Consider the following 20,785-nt stretch of genomic DNA (forward strand, 5'->3'; position numbering starts at 1 on the left):
AAATGAAAACTTGTCCGACAAAACAAACAAGACAACCCACAATCCATTTAAAACCACATTCTGTTCATCGTGAAAGGTCTTTGGAATGTCTCTTTAAAATTAAAAATCGTTGTCGTACCACCGACAGGTTGACATATGAAAAAGTCCCAAGAAATTGCCTTGAGCACTTCTACGAGCATTTAGGGTCAATGAGATGACCGATGAATGAAGTACTACTCAAAGCAAATATTAATGCTGTTAAAAAATGATTTCGCGTGCTCTTACCTACAATGCGATCACCACGATTGTGATTATGCAAATATTACCTTCACGCTGCACATGCAAATAAAACATCCTCTGTTAGTTCTATATGAAATTTAAAATGTCTCGTGAACGCCACTACAGAGGAATGCGATCGAACAGTGCAAAGCAACGAAAACTCCACTCCAGCACCGATAACCGAAGCTTACAAAAACAAGCATAAGAGATTAGTAGGGTTAGACACACACCTGGAACTCACCGCGAAGTCTCGCCATCTTGCGCTGAACTTATATACCCGTCGGTATCATCGCCTGATGTATCGTATCCTCGAAGTTTGTACTTGGCTTGGCGAATTGCGGTCAATCTGCTGCGAGCTTCTTCTAACTCGCGTTCTATCCTGAACACCTCCGATCTAAATCAAACCATCAGTTTCATAATGATTGCGATCGATAAAATACCAACCTAGCATCGATTTCTTGTGCGATTCCACCGACCATTCGTTTATTAAGTACCAGACACCTCTCTTCTTCAACATTCTTCGCTTGTTGTGCGGCTCTCACCAAATTATCAGTGGATCGAATAACGGCCGTTCCAGCTTCCTGTAGTCTTCTGGTGGCATGAGTGTCACCTTCAGCTTTCACTTTACATGCGACCAACAACTGAGCAGTGGAGCTCGCTACTTGTTTAGCCGAAGAGATTAGTTTGTCTTCACTACCCATGCCTTGGACAAGAGCATTGGCGCTCTCCACCAGACTATGGGTGGCAGCAGCAACAAGTCTTGCCGCTGAAATCAACCCTTCTGACCACTGTCCGTCGTCGGACGAAGACGTGGGCATTCTGGAAACTTTCCCACTGTCTATCAGTTCTCGTTGGGCGGCACTAGCGGCTTTAACCAAGGCAGAAGTAGCTGACGTGATTGACTTCGCCGCTTCCAAAATCATCTCGTCGAAATTGAGGGATTCATCCAAATCTTGCGTCTATTAACAAAAGTTGAATTTGAGTGTTGCATGCATGCGTTTGCTAAGAACTAAGGCTCACCTGCAGTGGCTCCGATGAGAGATGGCGCCTCTATAATAATATGTTTGACTCCTGGGTGAATTTAAAATACAACCAAGAATATCAAACATATCTTATAGCGACCCAAAAAGAACCACTTTACGCAACATAAAAGCACAAGTTCGAGCATAAAAAATACTCACTTTTATAGTCTTTCTCGGTCTTAAACTAGCCAACTTCTTCGCCGCAGCATCGATGGACGCAGCAGCCCCCAATAATTCATTTTCGGCGATAACAGTAGGGTCTTCTGGATCCACCCAATCCGAACCTTTAAGCAACGCAGCGACGCTCACCAACTCAGTTGCTGCTTGCGCGATTCTTCGCGAAATTGTTGTTAAAGTGTGTTTAGCATCAGCTGGGTTGCCTTGCAACATAGTTACTAAAAGTTCGCGGAATTGTTGCGCACATTCGTGACCTCCATTCAAAGTTCTCTGTCTGAGTTCTGTAGTTTCTGCCAAGTTGTATGCAGCACTCTTACAGATAACCAGCATGTCGGAAATTGATTTGCGAGCGAGATTGGCTGCTGCGATAATGTCGTCTTGCTTGTTACTAATTCCTGCAGCCACTGATTTTCCTGTGGCTTTGGTGATGGCCTTCGTGCAACGGACGAGGTCTTCGACGGTGACACCTTGCTTGCAACCATCGCTGGAGTACAAAGCCTGTAAGTTTACAAGTAGAAAATGTTGGACTGAAATGAGATGATCTTACTCTCATTTCTTGTCCGATGGCTTCGATTGTCGATTCCAGAGCTCTGGTACCTCTTGTGTGTTCATCTTCGACGGCTTTAACGGTCTTGAGGAGCGATGTCACGTTGGTAACCATGACCTGCGACCAAATAAATTAACATTTGTATGTATAAACGGCTACATTAAAGCAACATGCGTTAAATCCACGTAAGCTGAAATAGGTTAAAAAATAAAAAAAAAATAACTAAGAAAAGATAAGGGAAGAGCGACCACCCAAACCAACACAAATTAAAAGTACTAACCTTAACGCAACAAAGGTCGTGTTTTAATAACAGAAATAAATTGTATTACCACACCATTTATTGGCTAAATAAATAGGAAAATAATTTCGATAAATATAAAGATAAAAAATAAAATTGCATATAATAATCTTACATCAAAAATAGCTTTGAGAAACAAAGATGGATACAATATAATGAACACACACTACTGAGACTAGAGACATTGGCACAAGGGGATTTTTATGTAATGAGGAGGCAAGGGATTATGTCTGATTGCAACGCTTCTGTAGCTATATTCTCTTTGCTGTCGCTTAATAATCGAATTAACTCCTCTTCTTGATCGGAAACCCACCAATCAGTATCAGAATCAGGAACCTGTCGTGATCAAAACATGTGTTAAAACCCGCCACCTTTTTGATAAAAGCTTCGGTTAATGAAAACTCCTTCGGTTATTTACGACAACTGGCAGGTGGACTTTAAACAATTCACATGTTTTGATTTTCTTTCCGTTCATGTTAATCGATTTTACAATGTTATTTTCAATTTGATTATCGAGTTTTAGCATGTGTGTTATGTACTTTTTTATCAACCACATTAATCGTTTTAAAGTCCACCCCAAATTAATACAATAAGGATTTTAGTACATCACACGTCATGCAAAAACAAGCAATACAGTGAAAACCTACAACTCTTAAAAATATAATAAAAAATATAAGTGTCACCAAATACAAATGGTCTAAATGATGTGATAAAATAACAAAACAAAAGAAAGCAAACACAACGAAAACAATAAACACAAAACACACACTAAAGCACTTTGATAAATCGTACCTTAGCACTTTCCTTTAGATGAGCCATAGCCGGATCGTTGATGGGCTTACCACTGGCAGCTTTCGTAGCGTGAATCAAATCGCCGAGAGCACTAGCCACATCTTTGACTGCATTAATCAACATGACTTGCGAGTCTGGGTTATCAGAGCCCAAACTGGCGGCACCAAACTTCACCACCTCGGCTAATTGAACTGTAAAATACCCAAAATAGTACCCCTCCACTTCTTCCAAAAACTTACCAATCGTTGAAACGGAATTCTGCGCAGCCACTGCCAACTGTTCTTGGGAGGAAGCCGCTCCAGCAACCAAAGTCTTAGTATCCTCCACCAAAGCTTTGGCCGTTTTCAAAATGTTCTCACGATGGTCAGCGAACGACTCGTTATCATTTTCAGGATTCAGATTTCCAGCCGTCGCAAACATAATTGTGGTTTCGAGATCACCGATGATACCCGAGACCGTCGACGCAGCATTGATGCAAGCTTGAGTACCCCGTGAACCTGACTGCAAAGTAGCCAAAACACGCGACACTTTTTCTGTTACATTTCGTGAGCAATCTCCGATTTCTCGCAAAATAATGTCGTCTTTTCTGATGAGACATTGGCCTCCAGCTTGGACGAGCTCAACGCAAGCACCGCCTAATTGTTGAACGACTTCTTTGAGTCTCATTGATACTTCACCGTTGGTTGCAGCAGCTGCTGCGCCAATGCTATCGTTAGCCAATTGGGTGTACCTGTGCGAAAGATCAGCAGAGAGAGAAGCGAGTCTTTGAGTGTCGCTCGAAGCTTTGGTCGCCATTTCACCGGCTATCTTTGCAATTTCCTTGGCGTACTCTACCATGCGGGTTTGATAATCCACATAACTGTCGCTGTCTGATATGATTAAAGAAGCTCTATGATCAGATAAGCGTGTCATGGCTCTTGTCAGATTGTCCACAACGCCTGAGACGATTCCGCTTTGTGTTGATATGGTTTCTAAGCTCGTAACTAATTCTTGCAATGTGTCGCGGGTTGAGTTAGCACACTCGTCAATGTCCGGATGAATGTTAACGGCCTGTAACAACACCTAGTTAGTTAGGGGATCAAAAAATCAATAGAAGTGACCTTGGGGTTGCCACCGCAGTCCTTCGCCGAATAGACGAGTTGAAGAGCTGACTCAGTCACCGATTTCGCTTGATCAAGAAGTTGCTCTTGTTGTTTAGAATTCGTCATGTTCGACACCGCACCAATAGTATTCTGTACCAACGGATCAAAGTATTGAATCTAAAACGATGAAATTAGCACAACACCGATCACTACATAAAATCTCACCATTTGGCTGACAGCATGGCCGATATTTTCAGCTTCACACTTGGCAGCGTGTCTGAGAGGTTCAATGGTGTCGAACAAACCAGCAGCGGCTCGTTCTACTTGTTGGCTGTACACTGGTAAGGTGGCTCCTTTCCTAGGCACCAAAGACTGGGACACTGCATCCATGGATGCTGTGTCTAAGGTCCTTAAGTGGTTCGTAAGAATAGTGGCAGCACTTTCGCACTCGTTTTTACCAGGAGCCCCATTGCTAAAACACCACACCATAAGAGCTTATAAAACGCTTAATAGTCACACTTACCGAATATTAACCACCAACAGTTTAATAGATTCGGAGACATCTTTCGAGGAGCTCGCAAAATGTTGCCAAGTCGACGGATCTTTATTCATGACGACGAGATTTCGGGCTGATTTCACCACAGTGCAAGAACTGTCAATCAGACGGCTGCCGGAATCAATGATTGGTTGTTGAGCTCGTCGAGCTTGAGGAGGGATTTTCGCTGGGATCGAAACGAACTCGCTTGAATTGGCGTAGACACAAAGGTTTTCAACGGCGTCTACAAAAACGCATTAGTTCTATAATCCAGTGTGACATGTAGCGACTCACCCAAAAGTGGAACTGTAGCCTGAGCGCACCTCTGTCGATTCTCGTCAGAGTAATCAAGATCGAGAGCTTTAATTTCTTTGACCAGTGCTGCTGTAGAGTTGGCTACAGCTTTGGCGCTTTGCACAAATTGTTTTTTGGCTACAGGATTTGTGGTTTTCGAACTAGCCACTCTACAGGAGTTGCACAAAGCGCTTGTATGTTTCGCAATTAATGTAGCGGCTTCAAGGATTTTCTTTTGAGGACTGGATGGCGAAGACAGAGTGGTACAGCCTTGATAAATGGCTTGAGAAGCTCGAGCAAATTGCGACTGATCCACCAATCCCGGACGTCCAGCGATACTCGAAGGATCAGAGACGCCAACCTAAATAAACGTTACAACCACAAACATTTGGTAATTACATAACTCACCAAGTAAGCAGCTTGAGCCGATGCTTCAATGAAACTACAAATGGAGTTACTAAACGTATTGATATGTTCTGCAAACTTCTCGTGTTGTGATTGTTTGGCGCTGTTTGTTATTCCAGTCATGCAATCTCCCAAAACTTTACTCTTGTCAATGACCGAATCCAAAGCTTCATAGTAACTCCAGTCGTTAATGGGCTCGGTCGGACTTTCGAGTAAGTGTTTCATTGCTTGGATCTTTCTAATAGCGTTGTCGCATTCTGTCTGGCCAGGTGCAGCAGAAGTGCATACATTCACCAAGTGATTTATACTATCAGTGACAGCTCTCGCGGCCGCTGCCAGTTGATTCTTTCCGTTTGGTAAATACGGATCGGCAGAAAGAGATTTGGCAGTGGTTAAAAGCGTGCTCGAACTAGTCGATACATTTTTCAAAGAATGCACCATTTGGCCTCTAATCTCAGTGTCTTGAGTTTGACCAGCCATTTCCATAGACACTCCCAGTAAATCGTGGAAAGCAGCGGAAAAGTCTTTTGATGATGACGAAAGTTGAATTGGACTGCGAACAGAACTGACTACTACCGAACTAGCTTCATTCAAATTCGCAGCTGCGGTGTTCAGCTCTTGTTGAAGTTCCCCGTAAGTTTTGTTGGTGTGAGGGAAGTGACCGGAGTTGATTGTGGCTGTCCATTCAATAATATTGGTGATGGCAGTGTCGACATCTCGTTGACCTATAAAAGTTAGTTACAACAAATTTACCGCAAAACAATTCTTTGTTTACCTGGTAGACAGTTGATGGCTTGGTTCAGCGCGTTGGTAATATTCTTCGCCGCATGTTGTAATCCAGGCGTTACTTCTACAGAATGCAGTGTTTTTTGTGCTTCCTCCACAAGTTTAGCGGAATGCATAAGCACCTCTTGTCCAGAACCGATCAGCTTCAGTTGAACGTCTTTATCAGTGGTGGTGGACGCTACAGCTCTCACCGCTCCAGCCAAAGACTTCAAGCTTTGTGCCGTATCTCTGGCGGCCTTATCTGTATAAATTTCGTTGCCTTGAGCCGCAGCACTTAATAATTGAGCGACGCTCTGGTTGATAGCTTTGCTGCTATATGATAAGTCTTCACTGGCACGTTCTGCGGTATCTTCAGGTAGAGGTCGAAGACTGTGTGCTTTCACAGCACGTTCAAACTCATTAAGTTCGTCTTGCAAATCAGCGATGAGTTGTGCTGCTGCTCCCAATCCGAGACCTTGACAGACGGGTTTGGCTCTGCTGAGAGCACCACGCAAATCGCTCAAATCAGTGTTCAATTTCTGACTCGTTACGGAAAGCTGTTCAGTAATTGCTTGTTCGTGGATTGTCGGTAAAACAGATTGTGAAGTTTGCACAAAATGAGTAGCAGGCTAGAAGTAAACATATCGTAAATCATGATCTACAAACAATAGATTGGTTAACTTACATGAAGGAAAACATCAGCGACGTAAATTAAATCGACTTGACTCTTGGTGTCCTCTGGATTGGCTGAACTAGCTTTGATGGAACCGACAAGAGGTGGGATCTGTTTCGCCAGTTCCTGAGTTTCAGTAAGAAGTGCTTCTCTGGTCATAGGGTTGGAATTGTAAGGATGACTTGCTTGCGCGGCAGTGATACACTGAGTAGCCGAAGATACGGCTTTTCTGGCACACACCTTGACTCTATCGACCAATTTCGCTCTCAATGCTGGAGTTGTAGCAGCTACTGTGGTAACATCTCGTAATTCTTCAGCAGTTCTACGCAACAAGCTCTGATATTGTATCTCATGAGGATGCGAAGCACATTGTCTTGCTGCTTCCACCATTCGCGCAGTAGCATCAGCTAAAGTCTTTGCTGCAGCTAATAACCGCTTCTGAATATCTGAATCTGGAGTTTTCTCAGCTTCGCCTTTAATACTTTGAATCAGTTGCGCTGTGGCTTGTCCCAAAAGACGAGCTTGCTTCACCATTTCGTTCGGATCTCCTGATGCAGCCGATAATCGATCAGTCGCTGTGTAAATTTCTTCAACACTGTGTTCTTGAACGGTTTCCTGGGCGCGTTCGCGGGATGCCAATTTGATGTGGTTGAGAAGATCATTCAGAGTTCTGGTAACTTCACCAGCTGCTGCTTTCAACTGATTCATTAAGTCGTCGTTACTTGAAGACTCGTTACAAACAGCAACGAGGTTTTCTACAGCTTTCGCCACTTCTCTTACGGCTGCAGTTAATTGCTCTTGACAAGCTGGTGACGATAGAGTTGGTGCTATTACTTTAGCACACGCGACAAGTTGTGAGGTCGCCAAAGCGCACTGTGTAGCAGCTCCAATGACCCTGTTCTGCGTCTGCTGGTCCTCGCAAGTTGACGCGATGTTCTTAGCTCTCAAAACTAAAGCCGCAGTGGTGTTTGCTACAGCTTTAGCCAAAGCGAGTAGCATGTCTTGGAGTTCTTTATTCTCGGCTGTATCTTCACCAATCGTTGCCAACACGCTAGTGCTAGCCTCGCCAACTCTGGAAGCGGCATTGAGGAGATTCTGTCTCGGTTCTTTAGACTCCGGTTCTGCGGCTCTCAACAAGTCACTAAAAGCACTGCACAACTTTCTAGTGGCATCTAGCAATTTCTCTCCCATGTTAGAATCATCCATGAGAGCTGCGATCATCTTGACGTCTTTCGTCATTTCAGGAAGGTTAGTTCCGATGGTTGTTATAGCAGCTCCTACTGCGTTATGATCAACTTCATCCTGGGGCCCAGAAGTTAGAGTGACAACTTGGGCGGTAGCGGCGTTCATTGCAGCTATCTGCGAACCGACGTTTTGTTTGCGGGTGTCTAAAGTAACTTGCTTCCATTTTCTGGAGCTCTGGTCGCTTCCTAGTTCCGGGAAACGCGGAGTTCCCTCTAGTTCTATTTCCGACTGTTTTATTTTCGTCTGAGTGGCGGATATAGTGGAAAGTAAGGCCCTCTGAGGCTCGGTAAGAACGGACGTCACCTTGGTTTGTTGTACCTATAAAAAGAACTTTGTGAGATCTCTGGAGAGTGCTAGAAGGGAAACATAAAGTTAGTGCAAAATGCCGGGTTAAGGGTAAACAGTAAGAAAACTATATATAAAAAAACAATGGATTTAGTGTTAGCTATTAGCAAGAACATAAACGACACCATACAGCTATCTCTAGTTTTTATGTACAAACTTCTATGTACCTACTCTGCCCTCTAGTTCCAAAGATCAGCATGAAACAACAACTTTAATCAATACCATTAGCTAAAGGCGGATTCCTAGCATTCAAAAGCGTTTATATTGTTAGTAATAGTAATAAGTGTGCAAGTAACGCGTTCTTACCGTAGGAGGTGCATGACCCACGCTCACTTGTCCACTTACAATAGTGTGTTGAGCACCACCCATCATGCCAGTACTAAATGATTTCTCACCTAACCAACGAAACGAAAAGAACATAAAAGAAAATGTAAAAAAATGTAAAGCGGAAACTAAAACTCACCATCAGTTCCAGCTCGCATGACGGCTGGTTTAGCCAACGACTCGGTGTTAAGTTTTCCCACTTTACTCAACTCGTGCTGAAGAATAGTCGCTCTAAAACAAAACATTTCATTACTTTAAACCCGATTTAAATAGAAACACGTACTTGTGCGGAGCGACGCTTTCTTCAAACATGGTCGAACCCTCATCACCTTCGATTCCGTAGTGATCTTTCGCTTGTTTCTAAAACAAACAGTTAAATTGTGTATTCTCGTTAAACCAAAACTCACTTTTTTCAAAATGATGTCAATATACCCAGCGATGATTTGTTGGATCTGTTCAGCTTCAGTAGTCTGCACGGAGTAGTATTGATCGGAATAGTCTCCAAAATCAAGAGTGAAGGTGTTGGGACTCGCGCCCCATCTTCGCACCGTTGTCAAAGGCCAAGTCTGCAATATTTCCTTCGTCTTTTCATCCAAGCGAAGCACCGAATCTTTAGTGACACCCAATAGACGTGGGACCAATTTGTTCTTGCCCTTCATTTTTTCTTTGACCAAGAAGAAGGTGACACCGTAGGTTTTGAGAGCTCGGGCGTTCTTAGTGTAGGTCACTTTAGCCTCCAGTTCGTTCTTGCCCAAGTGTTTCTTGTGCTCCGCGAAGATTTTCTTTTCAATGCCTTTTACTTTGATGTACGATTGGGGCAGAAACTCCTTCAGACTGAATTTAAAAGAAGTTCATGATTAATTCCAGTGTTATCTTAAAATCGTTTTTATTTTAGAAAGCAGTGTACTTTAATCTAAAGTGACGTTATCAGAGTGAATTTAATTTACTTCATTGCTGAAGGAAGAACCTCACGTTAAACAAGAGAATTGGAAGGTTTTTTTTTAATCGATTAATGGTGCTGTAACTTCATTCTCCTAAATAAACTTACTCCAAGAATCCCGGTTTGTGTTTAGTCTCCACGTGATCCCCAAATTGAATCTGACACTGTATTCCTGCAAATTCGCACGCCTTCTCTTGAGTAATTGGATGAGTGCCATTGATGATGGCGTCTCTAGCTTGGACATAAAGCAGATTGAGTTGTACAGGGTCGTGAGAATCGATGTTCTGGTCCGAAAAGAAAAACTTCCTTCTCAACAAAACCGTTTCGTTTTCGTCGATACCTTGTTCTCGCAATGTTTTCGAGGGATCCAACCAGTTAACTTCGTCATCCGTATGCAACTTTTTTCTCAGTTGATCCATTTTCGCATCGCGCTCTTTCTCTTCTCGTCTTCGTTTCAGTGTTAGGGTCCCATAGTTTCGGTTATCGATGTTCTCCTGGTTCTCTAAATCCTCAAGGACCAAAGAGTATTCGTCGTGATTTGTTATTCCAAGTTTCGTACAAATTACAACCATCAGATTAGCGACGACTTGAGAATCGTCGACTAACATCGTCTTCACCGAACCTTTAAAAATAATGTCGGCATCAAGACTCGGAACGGTCCATAAAATTATATTAATGGCGAATTTTTTACGGCGGCGGTTAAAGCGGGGAGAGAAAAAGTGATAACGATGGAATTTCACGGACCGAGTGGACAGTGGCGCGACGAAGAGAAACCTGCTTGAAGCGGCAAAGTTTTTTAATTTAAAAAATGTAGATAAAGATGAGATGAAAATTAAACTGGACTTAGCATTTTAAACATAATGAAAAGAGTAGTTCTTCGAAGTGAACGAAGTTATGCAACACATAATACATGACCGCTGATGTTATCTTGTGATGAACATTACTTTTTAGCCGGCGATATAAGTTAATAGCTGGAATCAACTTAGAAAACTTTATTGCCTTAGTTTAGAACGGTCAACTGGACGTTGCCAATTTCAAGCATTGTTCGCCTAAACTGCGGATTGTTTCTTACTGTCGTTAAACTTTGCTTTCTACCCTAAAATTTATTGCTCAATTCTAGTAACGTTACGCCACTGAACACGGGCATTCTTTCGTTTACGAGGTGAACTCGTCCTAACACATCCACGACAAAATGAAAACCCTCGTAAACACGACCGCTATCAAAGAAGTGTACGCGTAAAACGTATTCGAATGGCTTTTTAAATTTCAATCCAGAGTGAGCCCTTGAACTGAGACAAAAACCCCGTAACAGGCATATTTAATTAACGCACATAAAACCATTTGCGAATTTCTAGCGCTCAATTAATTCCGAACTCAAGAACCAAACCGAACAGCGATGACTTGGAGCGGAATAATTTGCCTAAATAAAAACAAACTTTTGTCGTTGATAGATGACTCCTATTTAAGACGCTGTAGTGTTATAAATTGCAATTATTTGCATTCGACTTAAGCAGGATGAGTGCAGACGTGCAACTTCGTATAATAAATAGTGTCAGGGATGCTTTACGTAAGAGGATAACGATGTAACTTCATCATGTTTTCTTTTTTAAAAACATTTCGAAACTGTGAAATCTTGACCGTCGCGCAGCTAAAAATACAACGAGTTGACTGCTTCTTACCGTCAAGCATCTTCACCCTCAATGTTCGCAATTTCTTCCTGTATTCCACAGTATCACCGTTTCTCAAAATGTAATATTCTAAGTGCCTCGCCGGTTCCAGCCACACTCCGGTTCTGCTGTCGTCGTCCGTGAGAAAGAGGCCATAGTCTTTGGCTGAAAAGACAAAATCAATAGTCACATGATGAGTAGAAAAGCTGAGATTGAGATTTCACTTTCTGTTCTGAACCAAAAGATTCCAGAAATTAATTAATATTTCAACAAATGGAACTTTTTGCCAACATTGTGCTAAGAATAGAAACAAAACTTAGAAAAGAGGCAAAAATAAGACATGTTTTGTTCTGTTTTCAGACGAAGAAAAGTGAAATTAATGAACTAAATAACAGTACAAAATATTAACAGATGTTATGTCATAATAGTTTATTATGAAACGCGTTTCATAATAAACATTTTGCCGCACGCACGTTTTTAATAAAGTAGTAAGTGCGGCAAAATGCATTATGAACAAGTATCATACGCTATTTTTTCTATTTCGCATAGTTTCAAACGAAAAAAGTTGATTTCAAAATCTAGGGAATTTTAGGGTAGTTGGCATTTGCAAAATGTTCGGGAAAAAAATTCAAAGTAGCCAAATCCAATTTCAGTTAGTTTCACAGGTTACCGGAACGCAAAGGAGCCAAGAGAGCGAAGATGTTGATCATGATCATAATGGTTCTCTTGCATCCAAAACGATTTTCTACGATGAATTATTAAGCCAAGTACAACAAGAAATAATAGTGTATTGATCGATTATCATGGTTTATCAAAACCAAAATCTAAATTGTCAACGTTGACGGCAGGTTGACGGTTTGTCTGCTGCAAACCTAAGAAAAATATATACTCCTGGAAATATTGGCACGGGATTGGTCCATTACGATACCGAAATATACCAGAGCTCATTACTATCGGTCCACTCATTAAAAAGTTAAGTTGGCAGCAACCCCTAGCCATTTTTATCAGTAACAATTGGCAGTAAGAGCGTTTGACCTCAACATTGCCAAAACTTGTTAAATCTCTATTAAAAACTTCCTGTTGCAACAAATGTTTAATTAGTTATTTATTAATACACTCAAACTTGACAACGTGTTAACCTCAAAAGTCGCTACATTCATTTCCCCAAATTTTCTCCCTAAAAATTTGAAAGCCTGATTTACACCCATAAATTTTCGAAAATTTACACAGAAGACTGGATTGATAGTAATGAGCTGAACTTTACGCTCAAACTCGTATCGAAATATCTTCATTATGAACGCGAAATAGAAAAAAATAATTTTTTCTCCAAACGTTACAAAAGTCACTATTTTTTAGTCGTTTTTAGACAGTAAAGTAGGCAATTTTGTCATAAGTAATGAAACGCGCTCGTTGACATGGAGACACTTTGTCTGCCTAAGCAGAAAATAGTTATTTACAGTCGCGTGTGGTAACTTACATTTTACAGCGCTAAATCAGTTTGAAGCACGACGGCGTAGCCGGAGTGCTTTAATGATTGAGCGCTGTAAAATGGTTAACGCACAAGAGTTGTATTCAACTTTTTGGCCGAAAAATTTTAATTTAAATTGGGTTTTTCAAAATTCATGAGAACTGTCACATCTGACATTTGTAAATTTCATCATCTGTCAATTCTGTCAATTTTGCAGTTGGTGCACAAAAAGTACACAAGATGGCGCTGTATAAAAAACGTTTTAATATTACTTTAAAAATAGAAATATTGTCTTAATTGAGATAATAATTTAGGTAGATTCCACTTTGGTGATCAATCTTCATTATGGTAAAGTGATTTTAATTTATAAACGCATCTGAAGAGCAGACGATTTGGGCAATTTTTACTGCACGGCGTGTGTAAACGTCCAGGGCGCTTGTAAATCTAGTGTTTTTTTTTAGTAAATCTAGTGTATTTTTCGGCCAAAAAGTTGAATACAACTCTTGTGCGTTAACCATTTTACAGCGCTCAATCATTAAAGCACTCCGGCTACGCCGTCGTACTTCAAACTGATTTAGCGCTGTAAAATGTAAGTTACCACACGCGACTGTAAATAACTATTTTGGCCTCATGAATTGTAAACGTCAAATTAACATTGAGTTGACATCTTCGGAAACACTAGATTTACAAGCGCCCTGGACGTTTACACACGCCGTGCTGTAAAAATTGCCCAAATCGTCTGCTCTTCACATGCGTTTATAAATTAAAATCACTTTACCATAATGAAGATTGATCACCAAAGTGGAATCTACCTAAATTATTATCTCAATTAAGACAATATTTCTATTTTTAAAGTAATATTAAAACGTTTTTATACAGCGCCATCTTGTGTACTTTTTGTGCACCAACTACAAAATTGACAGAATTGACAGATGATGAAATTTACAAATGTCAGATGTGACAGTTCTCATAAATTTTGAAAAATTCAATTATTTAAATTGAAATTTTTCGGCCAAAAAGTTTAATACAACTCTTGTGCGTTAACCATTTTACAGCGCTCAATCATTAAAGCACTCCGGCTACGCCGTCGTGCTTCAAACTGATTTCGCGCTGTAAAATGTAAGTTACCACACGCGACTGTAAATAACTATTTTGTGACGGTTACTATTGAGACTTACATTTTGTATGGCACTTGCATGATCTTAACTTTGAAACTCTTTGAAACCAATATTTTTCACAGTAAATGTCATCAATGACAACTATATGCATAACCATCCATCTTTTTAGTTCAATTTGCGTTCACACATTGTCGGTCGTGGAACTGAATTTAACGTTTGGAGAAAAAGTAGTATTTGTTATTTGGCCGAAAAGTGGCTTTGCGCTCTCGCAATTTTGCATAAATTTAATTGCTCGACAAAAAGTACCACTTTTCTGCGGTATAACAAAATCTACTATTTAATTTCCAAAAATCCTCTATTCAATTTTTTAATTCTAACAAGATAACTGCTTTTAGGTAGTTTTTAATGTAACAGAAGTTCATTTAAAATTTGCATTGCGATATTTATAAGACTCTTTATCATGTTAAATTACGTGGTTTTCGCTTATGTTATTTATGTTCATTTACAGAAGGCGTGGTAAATAAAAATAAAAGTTTATCGTGCGATGAACCTATCCCCACATTTGCGTACAAAATGTGTAATGAAAATGATTTTGTTTTCAAAAAAGTGATCAAGGTATCACTTAATAAATATAAATAATAATACTTGCTTTAACACATCTGTTTGATTAGAATTAAACATACGATTAATCGGATAAGCTGCCATTTGAAACGAGAAAAAACAATCAATTCTTTTAAAGGCAGATAGACGGATTTTCATTTTTTTTGTAAAGATTTTACGAAAGTCATATCAAAATTATAAAAATTTGGCTACATTTTTAACAGAAAGAGTATTGCAGATAATTAAAAGAGATCCGGAGAAGTTCATATGATCTAGCTGTATTTCACAAAATAATTTGTTCATTTCCTAATTGACAAAACATTAAATTTTATAGATTCATATTGCTGATGAATATTTTAAATGGCTTGGCTTCTAATTTAAAACCTCATTTTGTAGAAATCTATTCAGCTAACCCAAGCAAAAGAAAGCACTTACGATTTCCCAGAGTTTCCTCTGTGCATTTATCCCGGATAATCCTGCAGGCATCATAGACCGTGGTCGAAGGGTCAAACACGATGGTCTTCGTAACACTGTGCTCAACAATGAAGATTTTGAGAGACAGGGACATCTGAAAAACAAGACACATAGAAATAAAAATTCCACACCAAAATATTTCGAACTAAAATTTAACACCACCTACGATTAAAAAATTTGCATTTTATTAAGAGGTCCATCCGAGCATAACGACCTCCACAATTTAATGAAAGCCATAAAAAGCGACCCTCTCCCCCATCTCTCGGTCGTGTCGCAAATCACCCAATCTAACCAAACAGTCGAACATTTCGAAGCCCCCATGATGGTGTCGTTTATAGACTGGGGCCCACACCGGCACGCGTGAAACCCCAATCAATCCATACACAACTTAAGAAATAAGTCAATAAACTGGTGGAGAGAAGTAGAACATGTCACATAATTGAATCATGCACGACACAACGGCGAGAGAACGGGGGTGCTTGCTTCTCTTACAAGAAGTGGGGGATGCTGGGTTGCTAGGCGACCGTAGCGTCCGACTAGCCGGCGTCTCTTCGGCGTCGCTCCACACCGACGACGTCAATCGATAGGCCGCGAACACGTGCTCAAAAACAGCGAAATTAGGTCTCGCGTGGCTCGCTGTGTGACGAAAAACAAAAGGATGATAGGGCGATGCCGGCGGCGGACACCAATACAAGTCATAAAAAAAATTATTAGCGTGTTGTTGCGATTGATGGGACAAAGAGCTTAAATGTTGCCGACGGAAGAGATTTTCTTCACAATAAATGATCAACGCAAGGGAAAACTCAGTCAGATGAATACTTTGATGGAGTTATTTTTTTACAGGCCTGCGAGCTTTATGGACGATACAACGTTTAGAAGCAACAATCGCCCATTTTTTAACCGAAAAACTTAAGAGAACTTAACGACATTGAAGTGTACAGTCTGAAAAGATTATGGACCTCGAGTTTAATGGTATTGATATTACGGATCATAACTCTTACGATTATTACGATGGCCCTTAAATGTCCTAACCGCATCAAAATTGATTATTTTTTATATCAAACAAACTAATTTGTCATCAAGACGATTATGAATTTTGTTCGGCTGTTGATTCATATATGACTGAGAAGTTGTCAAAAATGGTAATTGTATGGTAAAGGAAAGAAGACACTTTTCTGGCCCGAGCGTTATTATTTTCCGAAATCCGAAAGATCGAGAAAAATTAGAAAGCGGGAGCCAGAAAACCCTTCTTTCCTTGGTTTAAATATTTATTCTTTTCCCTACAAACAAATTTACGTCCACAAAAACAGGTTTATATCTCATTTTTGATGTCTAGAAGATATCTAACCACACTTTTTCACTATTAGTATAGATTTCATGTGAGTGAAAATATTCTGCTCAAGTATTTTGAATAAAAAGTTGAGGTGAAGTAGAGAAGCATCAAAGAAACTAACCTAAAACCAATAAAAAACCTTTATTTTTGACGTAGGTATGCATCGCGCTTGTTTTCATCCTCACTAAATATGTGGCTAATAATATTATAGGCAACCCAAAATACGTTTTTCTTTATCTACTTACAGGAGAAAAATTTAATTTCACAGTTCGGAACACATAATGACATGTTCTCAACCTAATAGTAAAAAAATGATATTAAATGGAGTGAGATAAAGATTTGTGCCTGCAATAAAGTAGAGATTATTTATAAACATAACATTTCTTTAAAACATAAGTTTTGGTTTTGAATTGTCACTCATATTTGTCAATATGGTTTAATAACATGACATACGCAGCAAAATTCATAGTCGTCTTGATAACAAATTGTCATCCGTTATGATTAGATTTTATATTTTGGAGAAAATTGTTATCAGTAGTACTCAATTCTATTCAATTTTGTTTAAAAATCAAAATAATCGAAAGATTATCTTAATTAGCTAAAAGCGATTAAAACTAAAATCCGTTTTTTTTTTAACCACCAACACCGCAATCTTCCCCTGCATTACAACCGGCAACGTTGCCTAGGGAGATTTTTGGTGAGAAAATAGTTGGGAAACTTTTTGACATTTCTGAAAATTAGGCAGTGTTTCCGTAAAAAACGTTTCTTTTACAGCCTGTTGGATTGCAAATCAAAGGATTTAAAAGTGAAAAGACTCGGCACAGCCTGAAAGGCCGTTTTGTGTAATCAAATTGTCAATTAGGAAACTAACCTATTTGATTTTATCACCAAAAAGTCGCCATCGACGACGTTGCCGGTTGTAAAGTGGTGGGAGAGTGGGGTGTTAATGTTTTAAAAAAAAAAAACGGACTTTATATTTTTGTGATAAAGCCTTGTCAAATTAATTGATGTTCTATTTAATTGTATCAATAACATTCGTAAATAGTAATAAATAAATAATAAAGGGTCATTATAAAAATCACTTAATTCCTGCTCATTTACTCTACATCTTTGATATGCAATGTTGATTTTTTATTAATTGAACAATAATTTAACAAGCAGCGTTTAAAGGGTTCTTCGTTTAGTACAAGTTGGTAGTTATGTCATTATAGAATTGTAAACTTTTAATAATAACATTATTGCATATTAACTAGAAATTGCAAATGCAATACCATATTTTAATTATCTTACCTGTTTTATTGAAAACAATTCACAATTGTGAAGTGACTACAACGTACGTACAAAAAGACAAAAAACAGAATTTAAGTACTTTTTATTGATTATTTCGATAAACAGTTTTCCTAATAATTTGACTTGATTTATTAATTCGTGAATGCGTTACTATTGACTAGCCTAATTTATTACTCCTATTACATTTGGGTTCATTTAATTTTAGCGTTTGTGTCTTAAATCAACAAAGGTTGATATAATTAAATAATTTCTGCTCACAATAGAGCAGCAAAAATATAGTTTCAATTAAAATTTTGTTTTGTTTACTGATTTATTTGTCTAAGATCTATGCTAACATGTTACTCCCCTTATGAACTTGATAGCCAACTGTCAAAATCACGTGAATCAACATTGGGGCGTCCGTCATCATTTTCAATTTGTGTATTTGGAAAAGATTTCGTACCCCACTCCTTTATGACGTCATAACTAAACGAGTCGATTAAAAATTATTGATCACATCAGTTTTACGTTGCGTTCTACACGACTTCATTTGATATGCTACTACATACAACTGTCAAAATCAGCTGATTGCAAGGAATTATGCGCATATACTGTAAGTTACAGATTTTGATTTAGAAAAAGGAATTATACAGATCTAAAATTATTTGAAAAAAAAGCAACTTATCTTATTTCGACACCTCTGTTAATTCATTTTCGACATATGTTATCCCAAAAATTAGTTGGAGCGAATTTAATGTCGTTTTTTTACTAGGTATTTACTTATCGTTTTAGGTTACAAATTCTAAAGCTAACCATTTTCAGAAGTGCTCCTGCTCAAGTTATTGTCATCTGCCACTGTCGCCAATCTACAAGAAATGACAGGCACAACTCCTCAAACTTTGCACCGCAAACTTTAAAATAACTACAAACGCGCTTGACTTCACAAAGTTAACAAAATATCGCCCTCCTGCTTTCATTTTCACCCCCAGAAAAAAGCTAAAACATCTGGCAGCAAAGTTCTCAATGGGTACTAATGGGGTGAGATATGTAGGTCGAGCAAGCGCGTTAACTTTGACCTTTTTCGCGTACACACACCGTGGTATCATTCAAATTTTCAAACTTATTTACCAACTAAAGAAAGAACCGAATAACTTTGGAAACTAGAAGATAACTTACATGTTAGTGCCCATTTTCAGTTCGCGTCAACACCAAAAAAAATCAACTTTATTATCAACTATTCTGAAGAGTTCTTTGAAGATTCGAACAAACCGAACAGCCCGAGTTTCACCGCTAGAATGATGCAACTCAGATGTAACACAAGAATATCTGTACATTCGCAACCCCTAACATGTCGCAAAATATCACGGGCTTTTCCATTGGTGGCGGCGAGTAGCGGGGGTAAACGAGGGGGTTGGGATTAGAGTGTTTCTGCCAACGGGAAAAGAGGAAAATCGGCGCCAAACTGTCGCGTCAGTTAAATGTTCCTCAAACTATCCATTACAAACTAGGATGGGTTTAATTTGATTTACAGAAGCGAAAGAGTATCTTTGGATTATTCAAAAAACGGAAAAAAAAACGAACAAATCGATAACATTTTTTGTGATTTTGAGGTATTTACCTTTACTGTTGGGTTTTAGTTTCTGCAAAATCTGGCGCTTTCCGGTTCCTGGAACAAGAAAGAAAATTAAAAGAATGCTTTTGGTGTAATAAAAGATACAATAAAAACAAGAATAATGGATTTTCGTCTACTGGACGTTATTAAATGGTGCCACGAAATAATTCCAAGATGTGGAACAATGATGTGCACTTTTAGAACTTGGGTGTTTATTATCCCTATTTAACTTTCCCCAGTGACGCAAAATTCAAGATTCATTTCAATTTCCACGTCTTTTCCACATTTAGGATATTGAAAAACAGGGAACAAAGTCAACATTTCCCCGCTTTTCACATTTTATATCTTCGAAAAACGGTGTTGTAAACTTATGCAACCAAATTTACAGAGGTGGTTTACCCATCACAACTTCTGTGTACAAAGTCTGCAAACTTGCTTACATTTGTCTTTCAACATCCGTGTTAACCATTAACTCATTGTTCCTAGCACAATTACTAATAATAGAATCATCAATAAAACTTGTGGGTGTCGTCTGCAGTTCGTTGCGCTGATTTAAAGAAAATCGCGAAACAGAAATACCTTGGACATTCTTTAAATTAACTGCTTCTGAAACATGTCACCATAGCATTGACAGATTTCTTTCAAATTACAAACTCTTTTAGAACCACGGGAATTGAATCTTCGAGCTTCAAGCACCTCATGTATTGTTATTGGTGAGCGCTCGATTCTCTTCATAAAACGGAACATCATAAACTAGAAAGAATCTGTAAAAGTTGACATTCTGATTGGCTCAGATAGAGCCCAATTTCTATAATTCAGCTTTTTGATGGCATCGTCTTCACATAAATGTAGGGAAAAAATGACTGGAATTGCGAAAGGGAGGCCGATTTTAAATGGATGACAATTTAGAATTGTAGTCAAATTTTCCTGCGTTTGAATGGCTTAGACAACTTCTGGATCGTAGACCGCATAATTTCGTTTTTATTAAATCTTTTAAACAGATAAATGTATTCTTAATTAAAATAAATTGGCCTTGTCGGTATCAAATGTGATATGAGGAGTTGGTAATGAATCTTAATTTTCACGTTTCGTTTCGGTGTTAATTTATTTTCCTTCTTAGCCTGCTATGTCTTATGGCCTTCAAGAAGTAAGTGATGCGTTCAAATTAAGCAAATTAAAATCATGTTGATAGTGTAAAAATGTGAAATTCCTTACCCGACAGAGCTACTAACTTATTTTAAATTGCGAAGCTTATTTCCACGTGAACTTTATTTGATCATATTGTAAAACCTGTTAAAAAACAATAAGTAGCCTACGCTGAAAATTCCAGACCGAAAACATACGTGGAATTTCAATAAATTTGAGAGAACTTGTTACCGCCTGTCATTGTTCAATTTAATTTTGATTTGCAGAACTTAATTTGATTTGACTATTGAAAGTTATTAGCCAATCTTGTTCAAAACTCATTGCCGTTCTCACATACACGTGAAAATACTTGCATTAGCATTAGCATTGCGAACAATATTCAATGTCATTTTGAGT

The 20,785-nt window shown here is 38.9% G+C and overlaps 1 protein-coding gene across 5 annotated transcripts in view; it reads right to left on the reverse strand.

Annotated features, from left to right (window-relative positions):
• rhea (Talin_middle and talin-RS domain-containing protein rhea) overlaps positions 1 to 20,785 on the reverse strand; it is a 33,807-nt gene that overhangs the window by 4,560 nt on the left and 8,462 nt on the right. For 2 of the 5 annotated variants that reach the window (XM_088049987.1, XM_088049988.1), the window contains exons 2-22: positions 19,250 to 19,297; positions 14,991 to 15,123; positions 11,382 to 11,534; positions 9,811 to 10,324; positions 9,170 to 9,596; positions 9,046 to 9,122; positions 8,902 to 8,993; positions 8,745 to 8,833; positions 6,861 to 8,411; positions 6,186 to 6,804; positions 5,414 to 6,135; positions 5,006 to 5,366; positions 4,700 to 4,955; positions 4,402 to 4,648; positions 4,195 to 4,353; positions 3,334 to 4,144; positions 3,095 to 3,285; positions 2,005 to 2,121; positions 1,440 to 1,955; positions 703 to 1,217; positions 500 to 652 (exon numbers count right to left, since the gene is read on the reverse strand). In XM_088049987.1, the coding sequence (XP_087906113.1) occupies positions 500 to 652; positions 703 to 1,217; positions 1,440 to 1,955; positions 2,005 to 2,121; positions 3,095 to 3,285; positions 3,334 to 4,144; positions 4,195 to 4,353; positions 4,402 to 4,648; positions 4,700 to 4,955; positions 5,006 to 5,366; positions 5,414 to 6,135; positions 6,186 to 6,804; positions 6,861 to 8,411; positions 8,745 to 8,833; positions 8,902 to 8,993; positions 9,046 to 9,122; positions 9,170 to 9,596; positions 9,811 to 10,324; positions 11,382 to 11,534; positions 14,991 to 15,123 (7,703 nt within the window). In that variant the 5' untranslated portion in view covers positions 19,250 to 19,297. Of the gene's footprint in view, positions 1 to 264; positions 313 to 488; positions 653 to 702; positions 1,218 to 1,439; positions 1,956 to 2,004; positions 2,122 to 3,094; positions 3,286 to 3,333; positions 4,145 to 4,194; positions 4,354 to 4,401; positions 4,649 to 4,699; positions 4,956 to 5,005; positions 5,367 to 5,413; positions 6,136 to 6,185; positions 6,805 to 6,860; positions 8,412 to 8,744; positions 8,834 to 8,901; positions 8,994 to 9,045; positions 9,123 to 9,169; positions 9,597 to 9,810; positions 10,325 to 11,381; positions 11,535 to 14,990; positions 15,124 to 19,249; positions 19,298 to 20,785 lie in introns of all 5 variants that reach the window. The other 3 variants (XM_088049990.1, XM_088049991.1, XM_088049989.1) reach the window with 2 other exon arrangements.

This window comes from Gnatocerus cornutus, chromosome 1 (assembly GCF_029298725.1).
Source record: "Gnatocerus cornutus isolate USDA-ARS CGAHR chromosome 1, icGnaCorn1.1, whole genome shotgun sequence".
Classification (NCBI taxonomy): Eukaryota; Metazoa; Arthropoda; class Insecta; order Coleoptera; family Tenebrionidae; genus Gnatocerus; species Gnatocerus cornutus.